Source organism: Cyprinus carpio, chromosome A7, assembly GCF_018340385.1.
Source record: "Cyprinus carpio isolate SPL01 chromosome A7, ASM1834038v1, whole genome shotgun sequence".
Classification (NCBI taxonomy): domain Eukaryota; kingdom Metazoa; phylum Chordata; class Actinopteri; order Cypriniformes; family Cyprinidae; genus Cyprinus; species Cyprinus carpio.
The window spans coordinates 37,191,407-37,203,628 of NC_056578.1; the positions used below are offsets into that span (position 1 = coordinate 37,191,407).

The 12,222-nt window shown below is 37.2% G+C and overlaps 1 protein-coding gene and 2 non-coding genes across 3 annotated transcripts in view; all 3 read left to right on the forward strand.

Moving 5' to 3' along the window:
• Positions 1 to 391: 391 nt before the first annotated feature.
• The window catches only part of LOC109111112 (importin-7), an 18,777-nt gene continuing 6,946 nt past the window's right edge, over positions 392 to 12,222 (forward strand). Inside the window, 13 exon segments of the mRNA XM_042761036.1 lie at positions 392 to 631; positions 2,947 to 3,028; positions 5,734 to 5,887; positions 5,966 to 6,124; positions 6,953 to 7,109; positions 7,215 to 7,304; positions 7,809 to 7,903; positions 8,090 to 8,174; positions 8,263 to 8,397; positions 9,750 to 9,849; positions 9,955 to 10,031; positions 11,245 to 11,361; positions 12,034 to 12,123. Of these exon segments, the coding sequence (XP_042616970.1) occupies positions 548 to 631; positions 2,947 to 3,028; positions 5,734 to 5,887; positions 5,966 to 6,124; positions 6,953 to 7,109; positions 7,215 to 7,304; positions 7,809 to 7,903; positions 8,090 to 8,174; positions 8,263 to 8,397; positions 9,750 to 9,849; positions 9,955 to 10,031; positions 11,245 to 11,361; positions 12,034 to 12,123 (1,425 nt within the window). The 5' untranslated portion in view covers positions 392 to 547.
• On the forward strand, positions 7,414 to 7,594 carry LOC122145842. The gene has a single exon (XR_006160575.1). It is a non-coding gene; the product is annotated as a small nucleolar RNA SNORA23 (small nucleolar RNA).
• On the forward strand, positions 10,991 to 11,171 carry LOC122145843. Its single transcript, XR_006160576.1, has one exon. It is a non-coding gene; the product is annotated as a small nucleolar RNA SNORA23 (small nucleolar RNA).

The window sequence follows — 12,222 nt, forward strand, 5'->3', positions numbered from 1 at the left end:
TATTACTATTTTATTTTTTGTATTATAATCTGTTTTGTATATATAAATATATATATATATATATATGTATATATATATTTATATATATATATATATATTGAATGTATATATATATATACACACACACACACCGTGTTTTTCTGGGATGTTTTTTTTTTTTTTTACATTTATTTTTTATGCGTTTTCCCACTAAAATCCAATATATTAACACATTTATGATAGGGTTAAGAAAACACAATGCATAAAATAAATTGTTATTGTGTACACAACTACAGTCGCCATGGTAACTTTTGTTTTTGTATCGCATGAGGCGTTTCGGACCTCTAGTGACGCTAACGCAGAGTCAACGACAAAAACTACAACTCCCTACACGCCCTACCGAGGACCGGAAATTCACTGTGGAGAAATTGGCGCTGATCTATCCGGCCCATCGCGACAGCTCTTCCTTTCGCGCCGGTAGCCGAAGAATCGAGCGTCCATGTGCGCAGCGCCCGGGACTTCATAGATAACTGAGCCTTCCGAATCCGAGCCAGACCGCGAGCTTGTAATGGATACCAACTCTTTGATCGAGGCCCTTCGGGGCACGATGGACGCAAATTTGCGCGAGGCCGCAGAGAGACAACTGAACGAGGTAAAGTGATCTGATGATGATGATGGTGGCGGCGCGCCTCGGGCCTTGCGCAGCAGGATAGCTCTAGCCGCTAATAAATCTGTTAAAAATGTATTTTTGAAACCATTTTTGTTGGTGTGTAGCCCTTGAGTAACACATTATATGAGCTGACAATCTATTAAAGGGCGAAGATAATGTAACGTTATATTTTAACGTTCCGTAACGCTCGCTAGCAGCTCGTGCCCGTGTACTACGTCACCGCGATAATGGTTCGCGCAAATGTGATAGTGTTAAACAGACGATACGGCGGTTAAATGTTACATGACTTTGAACAGGTGATTAGAATAGACAAGGCTGTGTACGTCTCTATGTTTTGACGTCCAATTCGGATGGGTCTGAGCTGTTTATTTGGAGTGCGCGAATGTGCTAGCGCCGGAGATGCTAGGCGCTAAGTTAGTCTCTCACGTGTCAACGTGAGGCAGGAGGCTTGTTGTCATTTCTCTCTCTTCGTAAACCACTTAACCAATTTAACTCGCCAGAATATCCGATGATCATGCTAAACCTTTAAACCAACGCGGCGATAGATTGCGATAGCTACTAATGTGTGAAATCGCTATTTTGCCACTGTTTGGGCCCGTTTAGTTACATCAGCGAGCTGCGTCAGTTTTAAAAGTACTGTAGGACCAAGGTACAGTGATGTGATGTGTACCACGTTTTTTTGTTCTATGGTTTTCTTTGAAGTGCCAACCCAAAAACGTCATTATACCATCGTTGTACCATGGTACAGCCACAGTACTTGTTTGTGAATGGCCAATAACTTATCAAAGCCAAAAAAGTGTGATGTAAGGGTATTTTTATTGCAGAGTTGAGCAAATTGGTCATGAAATGTAATTTATTACAAAGTAGTTGCAAAAATGCTGACTTTCCAAGAACAGGGTTGTCTACCATGAAGATTTAATTTTTCTTATTCACTGAAATTGAGTGTCCTTGTCATGTGTTCTCATCTAAAGTAATAGCTGAGCTGGTGCTCTTGATTTCTGTGATATGTATTAGTTTGTTTGAGACCAGACATTTGTGGTAGCTGGCTTATCGATTTCCTTCATTAGGTCTGTTTTTGTGTTTGTTTTGCTTCATATGCCAGGAACAGATAATTATTGGGTTGTTATAGCATATTGTGTGGTATCTGGGAGTTTGTTTAGCAGTAGTGTGAGACTGTAGTTGTTTCCTGAGCAGCATGAGTAAGACAGATACCTGAGAGACCAGCACATCAGTTTGTGTGGAAGCCTGTTGTTTTTGTCCAGCATATATATATATATATATATATATATATATATATATATATATATATATATATATATATATATATATATATATGAGAAAGCGAGCATGTTTTTATATTACAATTGATATACATATAATATATTGTTTATTTATTGAAGAACATGAAATATATCATTTTAATCAAAAGTGCTTAGTTAACCTAAATTTTCTTAGGGCCTTGCATGAATAATTTTGGCAAAATACTAAATTTAATTAGAGGAATCAATAAAAAAAGGTTATTAAGGTAATTTAGAAATGACCTTTAATCTATTAACTTAATTGTCATGCTGTTTGGGGGCCTATGAGTCAAAAAGGTTGTGAACCCTTGAAGTGTAAGATCGATGCTTGCTGCGGGCTCCTGTGACACAGTCACTGTCTGGCCGGGCTCCAGGCGGCCCATGTGGACAGCAGGCTCGGATTCCTGTGTGCTGACGCTTTGGTGGTCGGGTGAGAATGCTGTCATGGCGTTTCAAGCTGTGTGCATTTATTCAGAGCTTGTTACAATGGAATCACCACAGGACGTGTTAATCTCGGGACACGCTGTATTTGAAAGAACATATTCGTATTTCGAAGGAAGGAAAACACACTGAGATGGCCATAAATGGTGACGCTTCAAGTTGGCTAGATGTCAGTGGTTCTTTCCACAGAAATCTTTGCTGACTAGTTCATTTTGTATGTTTATGGGGTTTGGTATCAGAGGCCAGATGCAGATGTGGTGTTTATTTGAAAGAGCTTTCAAGGAGTTCCCTGAAATGTCCTTTCGTTTCATCCAGTGAAGCAATACAGCTCTGTTTGTAAACCGTCCACCCCAGCAGTTCATATAAAGTCTGTTTCATGCCACACACTGAAGAACAAAAACTGTTTTTATACTATTTTTTTTTTTTTTATGATCTGGGTAATTTGGGAGTTATCACAAACTTAATTTTCATGAACTACTTTTACACATGATTGGTAATTAATACAGAACCCAAACCCTGTGCATTTCTTACATTTGTGATTTGTTTTCTGCTCCACAGGGCCATACCCAGGTGCGCTTTATGTCTACACTACTGCAGGTGACCATGTCTGAACAGTTGGATTTGCCTGTACGGCAAGCAGGTACGGTTATGGCTCTTTAAGACCTACATCCTCGTCCTCTCCTCAGCAGAAACCAGTGTTACTCTCAATGCTGCTGTCATACCATTTAGCATATTCAGTGGTTGAACTGCATAAACAAACCTCCTCCTATCAATCTATCTCTGTCCCTGTTCCATCTTTAGTATCAGATGTCATATGTTGACACAGAGCTGAAACATTCTGTCAGTGTGTGTTTGAATACAGATTCAAGGGAATTTCAAGGGTGTAGTTGTTACATTGGGTCTTGAAAATTTATTTTTCTATATAAATATATATATGTGTGTATGTGTATATACACCCTTAATAAATAAATATATGTATGTATATGTGTGTGTGTGTGTATATATATATATATATATATATATATATATATATATATATATATATATATATATATATATATATATATATATATATATATATATATATATATATATATATATATATATATATATACATACATACATACATACATACACACACATGTATATATGTAATATACATGTATGCATGTGTGTTTATGCATATTTAGATGACCTGATGTAGAAAATATAAATATACACATTGTGGCACAAAAGTATAATATAATTTAATCTGTACAGCCCTAGAGTGGGTGGATATTTGCTTTTGAAATGCCTCTGTGCTGCTCAGTGACAATTTTTCATCTCATTCTGTCTATTGTTGTATAGCCAGCATGTCTTTTGTGACTTTACAAATGACACTTGTCAAGAAAAACACTGTTCATAACTGAGTTAGGAGGTGCACTCACAGTACGTTCTCCAAATAGTTTGTGTCCTTACTACTGTAGAAAGAACTTGATGGGTACAGTGTTATTCCTGAGAGCTGTTTTTCCTTTTATTATCACTTGAAGACTGTTTTTCTCCTTTTGTTACTTAGCCCTATGATTTTCGTAATGTGGAAAACACAGACAGAATCTTGACATCCAGTCTTTAACAATTAACTGTGAAGCAGAATCGCATAAATGTTATTAAAAGCAACGAGTAGGGCTGTACAGTTAATCAAATTGACATCTGATGTCTTATATTAGAACTTCATTAGCTGTTCAGTTTCATTTCAATAAAAACTGTTTTAAAATTATACAAATAAAAAATTGTATTTAAATAATGAAAAATGTTTTTCTTTTTTTTTTATTAATACAGCAGCAGTTTATTTGATGAAAAATGCTATGATCTAAAGGAATTGTCGTTTCATTTGATTAGCTACATTTTAAAGATTGATTAGATTCATTAAATTTATTCATTTGATTGCCAGTGTTTAGGATGATAAATGTTAATCATTTAAAAAATTAAAACCGAATATGACGTAACAAAATAAAATAAAATGGGATTTCGAAAAAATAAAACCGTTCATAGGGTCTTTTTATAATGTTAATTTAAATATTGTTAATTTAAATTATTAATTGGTTAATTTTTTGATGTTCAGGTGATTAGTTGATGATAATAATAATAATAATAATAATAATAATAATAATAATAATTGAAACTGAACCTTGAATAAGTACGGATAGCACAGAATTTGGGAAATATTACAGTTATATTATTTTCCAGCAATCTGAGTTACCTCACAAAGAAAACTTCTAACTGTGAACAGACCTGTCAGGAGGTTAACAGTCCTTTGGAAAAAATTCTAAAATATATTTGTAAACTGATTTTACAAGAAAAAATTATGAAAGGAAAGGATCATCTTTTGCATTCTCAACTAGGGGCTTTTATTTATTGCATTATGATGCATGTGAGACAGTGATACATCATGTGACTTAAATGCACTCCAAGTATGTTGTGAAGTTGCTGAAAATGTCATTTAAAACGAAGTATCATCTGACTGCTGTTTGGCGCTCACATTCCCAATTGCAGTTTACACCATTAGATTCGGGATAGAGGGAGGCATGAGAAGAGTTGCTGATTCAGCAGCAGCAGGCAGGATTACTCGCTTCCGGCTTTATGAACCTGTCTTCCATCAGTCTGCTGTTTGATTGTCTCCAGTCTAACTCGTCCTCCCCGTCAGCTAATGCTGGTTACATATTCAGCACTTGTGCTAGCAACTTTGTGTGCTGAAACGGTTCATGGTCTGGCTCTCTGTCAGGACTTTTTTTTTTTTTTTTTTTTTTTTTTTTTTTACAAAAGGAAGAGACTGAGGCTCCAGATGCTGACTGTTTCTAAATATGTGAGCGTTTGTAGTGAAACTAAGTGAATAGAATTGAAAAGGCTGCTCTCTGAAGAGGCCTCATGTGCACCTGCTGGGATTTTTCAACAGATGCACAGCTGCATTGAGTGCCTGACATAGCTCAGGCTTCCTTGACATCACATGGGTATTCAGACAGAGTGTGTTAACCTCAACCTTTCTTTGCACGAACTGGGATAGGTTTCCAGGCCAACAAGTTTTCAAATATGTTCAGAATAGCAGGCATTCATGCCACTCATACTAAATATATTGTACAGAAAACATTATGCTAATATTCCAATCTTAGACACCAATTAAACTCATTTTTTGTTTGCTTTAATTCTTCTGGATTCTAATTTGATGGTTGAATAATTTTTGTAATTTTAATTTAATCATTACAATTTTATGACTGGATTTCGCAATTGGCCCTGCAATCCAAGTATAGCCTTTAGGACTCTAGGATCTCTAGGCCTTTAGGATCTCTGACCTCTTTTGTTGTTGTTCAGGTGTGATCTACCTGAAGAACATGGTGACACAGCACTGGAGTGAAGGAGATAATGCAAACACCGAAGGGCCTACCAGTAACATCCCAGAAGAGGACAAGCAGTTCATTCGAGACCACATAGTGGAGGCCATCATCCAATCCCCAGAGCGCCTCAGGTAACACAGCGGTACATGGAGTGAGGGGGATGAAAGAACACTTTCTTTTATAACATTTTTTTCTTCTCACTTTCATAGAGTGCAACTCACAACTTGCATTCATCACATGATCAAGCATGACTACCCTGCTAGATGGACTGCTATTGTGGACAAGATCGGCTTTTACCTGCAGTCTGATAACAGTGGGTGCTGGCTGGGCATCCTGCTGTGCCTCTACCAGCTGGTCAAGAATTACGAGTAAGAGAGCCGTGAAACATTAACAGGTGGTGTTCAAACTGAGCATAATTTCTGAATGGATTTGAGAAACCAGGCTTTGGCACTGAGTGTCTGGTTTGATTTCAATTGCTTAAATCGGATATATTCAGACAGTGTATTCAGTTTGTTGTTATGGGAAAGGCGAAGGCATCAACATGATGCCAAGTGACATTGTTTATAAAATAGCAGTCTAAAATGGAAATCTGGAAATTTTGCCCCGCCAATGCCCATTATAGCATAGAACACTTGTTTACATTTTGCATATTATGAGAAAAATCTTTCTGGATTTCTGTTTTAATTGGAATGTTGACCCATTGGAGCTGCATGGTTATGACAAAAATCACAATTTCCATTGAATGATGTTTATATCATTCTTTGAAGCAAATGCCTGCCATATTTTTATATGAAAATAAACAAGCTGAAACATTCTAACTGAAAAAACTTCTATTGCTTTTATATAGTATTAAGACTTAAATGTCAACTATACATTGGATTGGTTTCTTCTTAATTAAAAAAAACGTAAAACTGAATGGTATTATAATGTTATACTAAAACTAAAAATAAAACATCTTTAGCATGCAGAATAACATAAGTAGACTGAACAATTAATTGCTGCTTTGAACAATTACGTAATTGTACTCTTGAATAGAAATTAAATTCATTGTGCAGCCCTATGACACATACACATTGAATAAGCAAATATTGCATTGTGTTAGCTGTTCTGTCACAGCAAAATTAATGTAATAAGCCACACTATACACCACTAATATGGAGTCCTGATAGAAGTCTGTGTTGTTGTTTTTTTTGTAAGTATAAGAAGCCTGAGGAGCGCCAGCCATTGGTTGCTGCCATGCAGATCTTTATGCCCATGTTGAAGGACCGATTCATACAGCTTTTGCCGGACCAGTCCAGTGACTCTGCCCTGGTGCAGAAACAGATCTTCAAGATCCTTTACGCTCTCTTCCAGGTGTTACCATCACTTCTGATGCCTATACTAAAGGAGCTTGCAACTTTTTCACAATAAAGTTTTTTTTGATTTGGCTCTTATGAATTGATTGGTCTGTTTTTACAGTACAACCTCCCTCTGGAACTGATCAATCGCCAGATTCTGACCGACTGGATGGATATTCTGAAGACTGTCGTGGACAGAGATGTTCCTCCTGTAAGACGTTTTTTGTTTATAATGCCTGTTGTTATTGGGCTCATGTGAGAGTTTAGCATAATGGAAGGGTTGGCTTTAATGGTCCCATAGTGTCTGTAGATTGGCTGTGGGTGGACGGTGTGCGTAGTGTCTGTCTACGTCTAGAGCCGTCTCCAGTCTGTGTCTTACAGGCTGGGAGACGGTTCTCACATCACACTCACAGCCACAGAGCCAATGGAGATCATAGTACTGGCCCAGTGACGTCTAAACGACCATCCACCACTGGCCAGCCTCCATAGTCTCCTACAAGATCCAGTAAACCACTTAAAGATCAAGATTCAATGGCTATGTTCAGGAGAACATACTACCGTACAACTGTTTCTGCATTATGTATACTGTGAACGAAATACCTGGGTGTGGCATACTACAGTTTGCAAAGTTTAATTTTGCATACTTTTTAATAGTATGCAGTGTTCAGTTTTGTCTCTGTAATCTTCTAAAGTGCTTGTGTGTGTGGCTTTGCAGGAGGCCCTTCAGGTGGATGAAGACGAGAGGCCCGAGCTGCCCTGGTGGAAGTGCAAGAAGTGGGCGCTTCACATCCTCGCCCGGCTCTTTGAAAGGTGCAGTACTAACATAACATCACTTCCTCCTAGGAACACTAAAGATAAAGCTTTCACAGATGACTCGTGCTCCATTTGAATTCCAGCCCACGCTGTGCAGTTGGAAACACTTGAGTAGTTATTTTCAGCACAAGGTCTTGTGTGTTTGAAATGGTTACTGGATTTTCATGCATGTTTTTGCCCCAAGTATGGAAGCCCTGGCAACACAACCAAAGAGTACACAGAGTTTGCAGAGCTTTTCCTCAAGGGTTATGCCGTGGCTGCACAGCAGGTAAACAGGAGACGTCAATAGGTTGTTCAGTGGGGTTTTGACATGTTGAGATAACTGATGACCTGATGACCCTGTTTGCTTCTGATAGGTACTGTTGAAGGTGTTGTATCAGTATAAGGAAAAGCAATACGTGGCTCCCAGAGTCTTGCAGCAGACACTAAATTACATCAACCAGGGAATCGCGCACGCCGTCACCTGGAAGAACCTAAAGCCACACATCCAAGTATGTAGATGTTCTTTTACATGTTTGTTTTTCATAATAAAATTCTTAAGTAATATTAGGGTCAGTATAGTAAAGTTGCAAAGTAATGGAAGTAGCTGTGCGTCTTTTCTTCCATATTGTCATAATTATTAAAAAAGAAAAAAATGTATGATAGCAGATTGAAATGAGAGTTTGCAGCTGATCGTAAAAAGAGTATGGGGTTTAAGCAGATGAAAAGATCGGTGAAGTGTGGCATACATTGACAGTGATGTCTTGACTTTTTCAAGTTCAAGTTTTTGATTTTAAAAATTGCAAGCTTAAGATAAAATAAAAAGCAACATTCATGGATGAGTCATTCACAATAAGATCAGTAATTTGAATTTAGAAATTAGATAACCATGAATGTCAATGCTAACTTAAAAAAAAAAAAGCCAGTGTTGCCAAATTAAGTAAAATTAAGGTTTCAAAGGTTAGGTTTCTTTTTTTTTTCCCATAATGCATCAATATAACAATTCATGTTTGCCAAACATGGCATGTTTACCAGAATTTTTCTTAAAGGCACAGTTCACCCAAAATCAAAACACTGTCATTTACTCACCCTCAAGTTGTTCCAAACCTGTATAAATATCATTTTTTTCTGTTGAACACAAAACATTTTGATTATGGTTTGTAATTAAATGTTGATGGTAGTAATGGCCTTCCATAGTGGTTTATTTTTTTCCCCCATGTTATTGAAAGTCAATGGCTACCATCTATTGTTTGGTTACCACCGTTATTCAACATTTCTATTATGCGCAAAAAAAAAGAAACTCATGAGGAACTGTTGCTCAAAACCTCACAGGTTTGGGACAATTTGAAGGTGAGTAAAGGATGACAGGATTTTCTTTTTGGGTAAATCTCTTTAAGACATTTGAAACCTACATCTCTGTAGAGACTTCTGTAAACTTCTATGAACTGGTCACTGAATCAGTATGTCGGATTGATTAATTGAAACTGAAAGATGAAAAGAATTGATTCACAGAAATGAATCAGACTTTCCTAAAACACTGTTTAAATCACAAGTGCAGTTTAAATCAGAGATCCTATTTAAATAAATCTGTCAATTCTCTCAAAGTCACAAGTTATAAATAGCCAAATAAAAGGTGCATTTTCTAACAAAAATATTGACACTTAATTATTTAATTTATCTTCTAACCCTGGTGGGAGTTACTGAAGTACCTGAGCCATGATTAGATGTGCTTTTGTGATTTAACTGCAAGTGCATTCTTAAGTAAAAACCTTCTTAACCAGTGTAAAATTACTGTAAAGCACTGCTTCTTGTTGTAATGCAACTTATCCAAGCTTTTGTACATCTTGAATGTGTCTGGTTTCAGGGAATCATTCAGGACGTGGTGTTCCCCCTCATGTGCTACACAGACAGCGATGAAGAGCTATGGCAGGAAGACCCTTATGAGTACATCCGCATGAAATTTGGTAAGAACACCACCTTATTTTTCTGAACCACCAAAAGTTTCTTTGAGTAGAAGACTAAAGCCAGATAGGTCTGTTCATTCTTTCTTTCTCTCTGCTTCCTCTTAGATGTTTTTGAAGACTTCATCTCCCCCTCCACGGCAGCTCAGACGCTTCTCTTCACCGCTTGCAACAAAAGGAAGGAGGTGGGTGTTTGGAGGCGCCATCTGGCATGATGAGTCCTATGATGTGATTGTTTTTGGCTGAGTTTTGTGTATCTCTTACTGCCAACCCTCATGTATCCAATCAGCACCCCGCGGCTCCTCCAACAGAATTGTTGGATGCTTCTGACGCCAGGTGGAAAGAGTTTCTCCGTCATCTCAGAGCTGTTTCTCTTATTCCAATTAAGCATTTTTCTTTCTTTGTAGTACTTAGTTTTCATTAGGGCTGCAATGAACGAGTATTTTGATAAGAGGTTAATCTGATGATTATTTATAAGGTTAATCTGTTTTTTTTTTGTGTTTGGTTTTTTTCAAAAGCCACATTTCATTTTCTCCCTCTCAGGACAAACTTTTATGCAAAATGTAATTACTGACAGGGTTTTCTAGCATTTACACAATGTAAGTTGCAAAATGTAAGTTATGTGCAGGGGAAAACAAATTTCCAAATGCATTCAATGGCACACATCTGCCAGAGCACTTGAAGACAAGCCAATGCTACACTTTAATAATACTGCCTATTATTAGCCTACTGCCTATTATAAGCCTATTATCGAGTCCTGACATGTTTGCGTTTGAACGAGAATGCACATGTTGGCAGTAATGCATAGACTGACATTGAGTGAAAGTGGACCGTGCCAAAATAAGGTGCCTATATACACTACATGTATCAATATTTTAGTTGTGACATCAATACATCATATCGTTAGACTTTTGATCAATGTATCGATCCATATCGATGGGTCTTTACACCCCTACAAATTCTTTGTCGGATTTCATCGATTAGTTGTTGCAGCCCTAGTTTTTATGATTGGTAGGAATTACTTGATTCCGCACTAGTTTAGGGTTACTATGCTTGATTTGAAAATCAGCTTTCTCAGGTGTGTAAATAACTTGAGATTTTGAGTTTCAGTCTGTGCTTTATAAAAGTCCATCAAGTGGCTGTGGGTGAACGGTGTGCGTGGTGTCCATCTGCGTCTAGTGCTGTCTCCATTCTGTGTCTTACAGGCTGTGAGACAGCTCTCATGCCACACTCACAGCCACAGAACCAATGGAGATCATAGTACTGGCCCAGTGACGTCTAAATGACCATCCACCACTGGCCAGCCTCCATAGTCTCCTACAAAACCTACACGTGACATGAATCATGAGGTGCTTTGGTATTCTGAATCCTATGTTAACCACCTTTGTTGTATAACAGGTGCTACAAAAGTCCATGGGATTCTGTTATCAGATCCTCACAGACCCTGCCTGTGACCCCAGGAAAAAAGACGGTGCTCTTCATATGATTGGCTCGCTGGCTGAGATTCTTCTCAAGGTGATTTTTAAAAATTTTAATTAATAACAATAAAATAATTAAAGGTAAAAGGAATAAAATGTTTGTTTTAATTGTTTTTGAACTGTTTAACGCTGTATTCTAATAAATAAACTTATGACACCAAAATGTTTCAATACTATAGCAAAAACTACTAGCCCAACTAATATTAAAGACAAATGAATGGGCTGTAAAAAAAAAAAAAAAAGAATGAAATTACAAGCATAAGCGCAAATGAATGCTATAAAAAAAAAAAACATAAATTCATGAAATATATCAACTAGATTTTTCCAGGTAGTTCTAACAGTAGTATTCAGGTGCAGGAATTGAATGATTGATTAATGACACAGATGGCAGCATATTGGGCTGCTGTCACTTTAAGACCAAATTCACTATCCAATATTATGATATACGTTCAACTTCTTTCTCAGCTGTACACTTAAGACATAACTGACTGTGTTTGAGGATACTCAGCAAGACAGGTTTTTTTACATTGTGTGTACTTGTCCATTCAAGATTCAAAAAAATCTTCTTTTGCATTTTCTTGTGCTTAAATGATCTAAAATCGCTTGAATGTTTAGATTGGGGAGACTTTAAAAAGCTGCTTGTGTTGTTCTAGGATTGAACATTCTGAGAAGGTGTTATAGATGATATTTTTTTTTTTTCTTCAATCAGAGGAAGATCTACAAAGACCAGATGGAGTTCATGTTGCAGAATCACGTCTTCCCTCTGTTCCGCAGTGAGCTGGGTTACATGAGAGCCAGGGTGAGAGATGTGCTCATTGCAGTCATTAACACTTTGTTATTAAACAATAGTTCAGCCTTTAGATAAAAGCAACTACTTGAGTGCTGCAAACTGTCGACT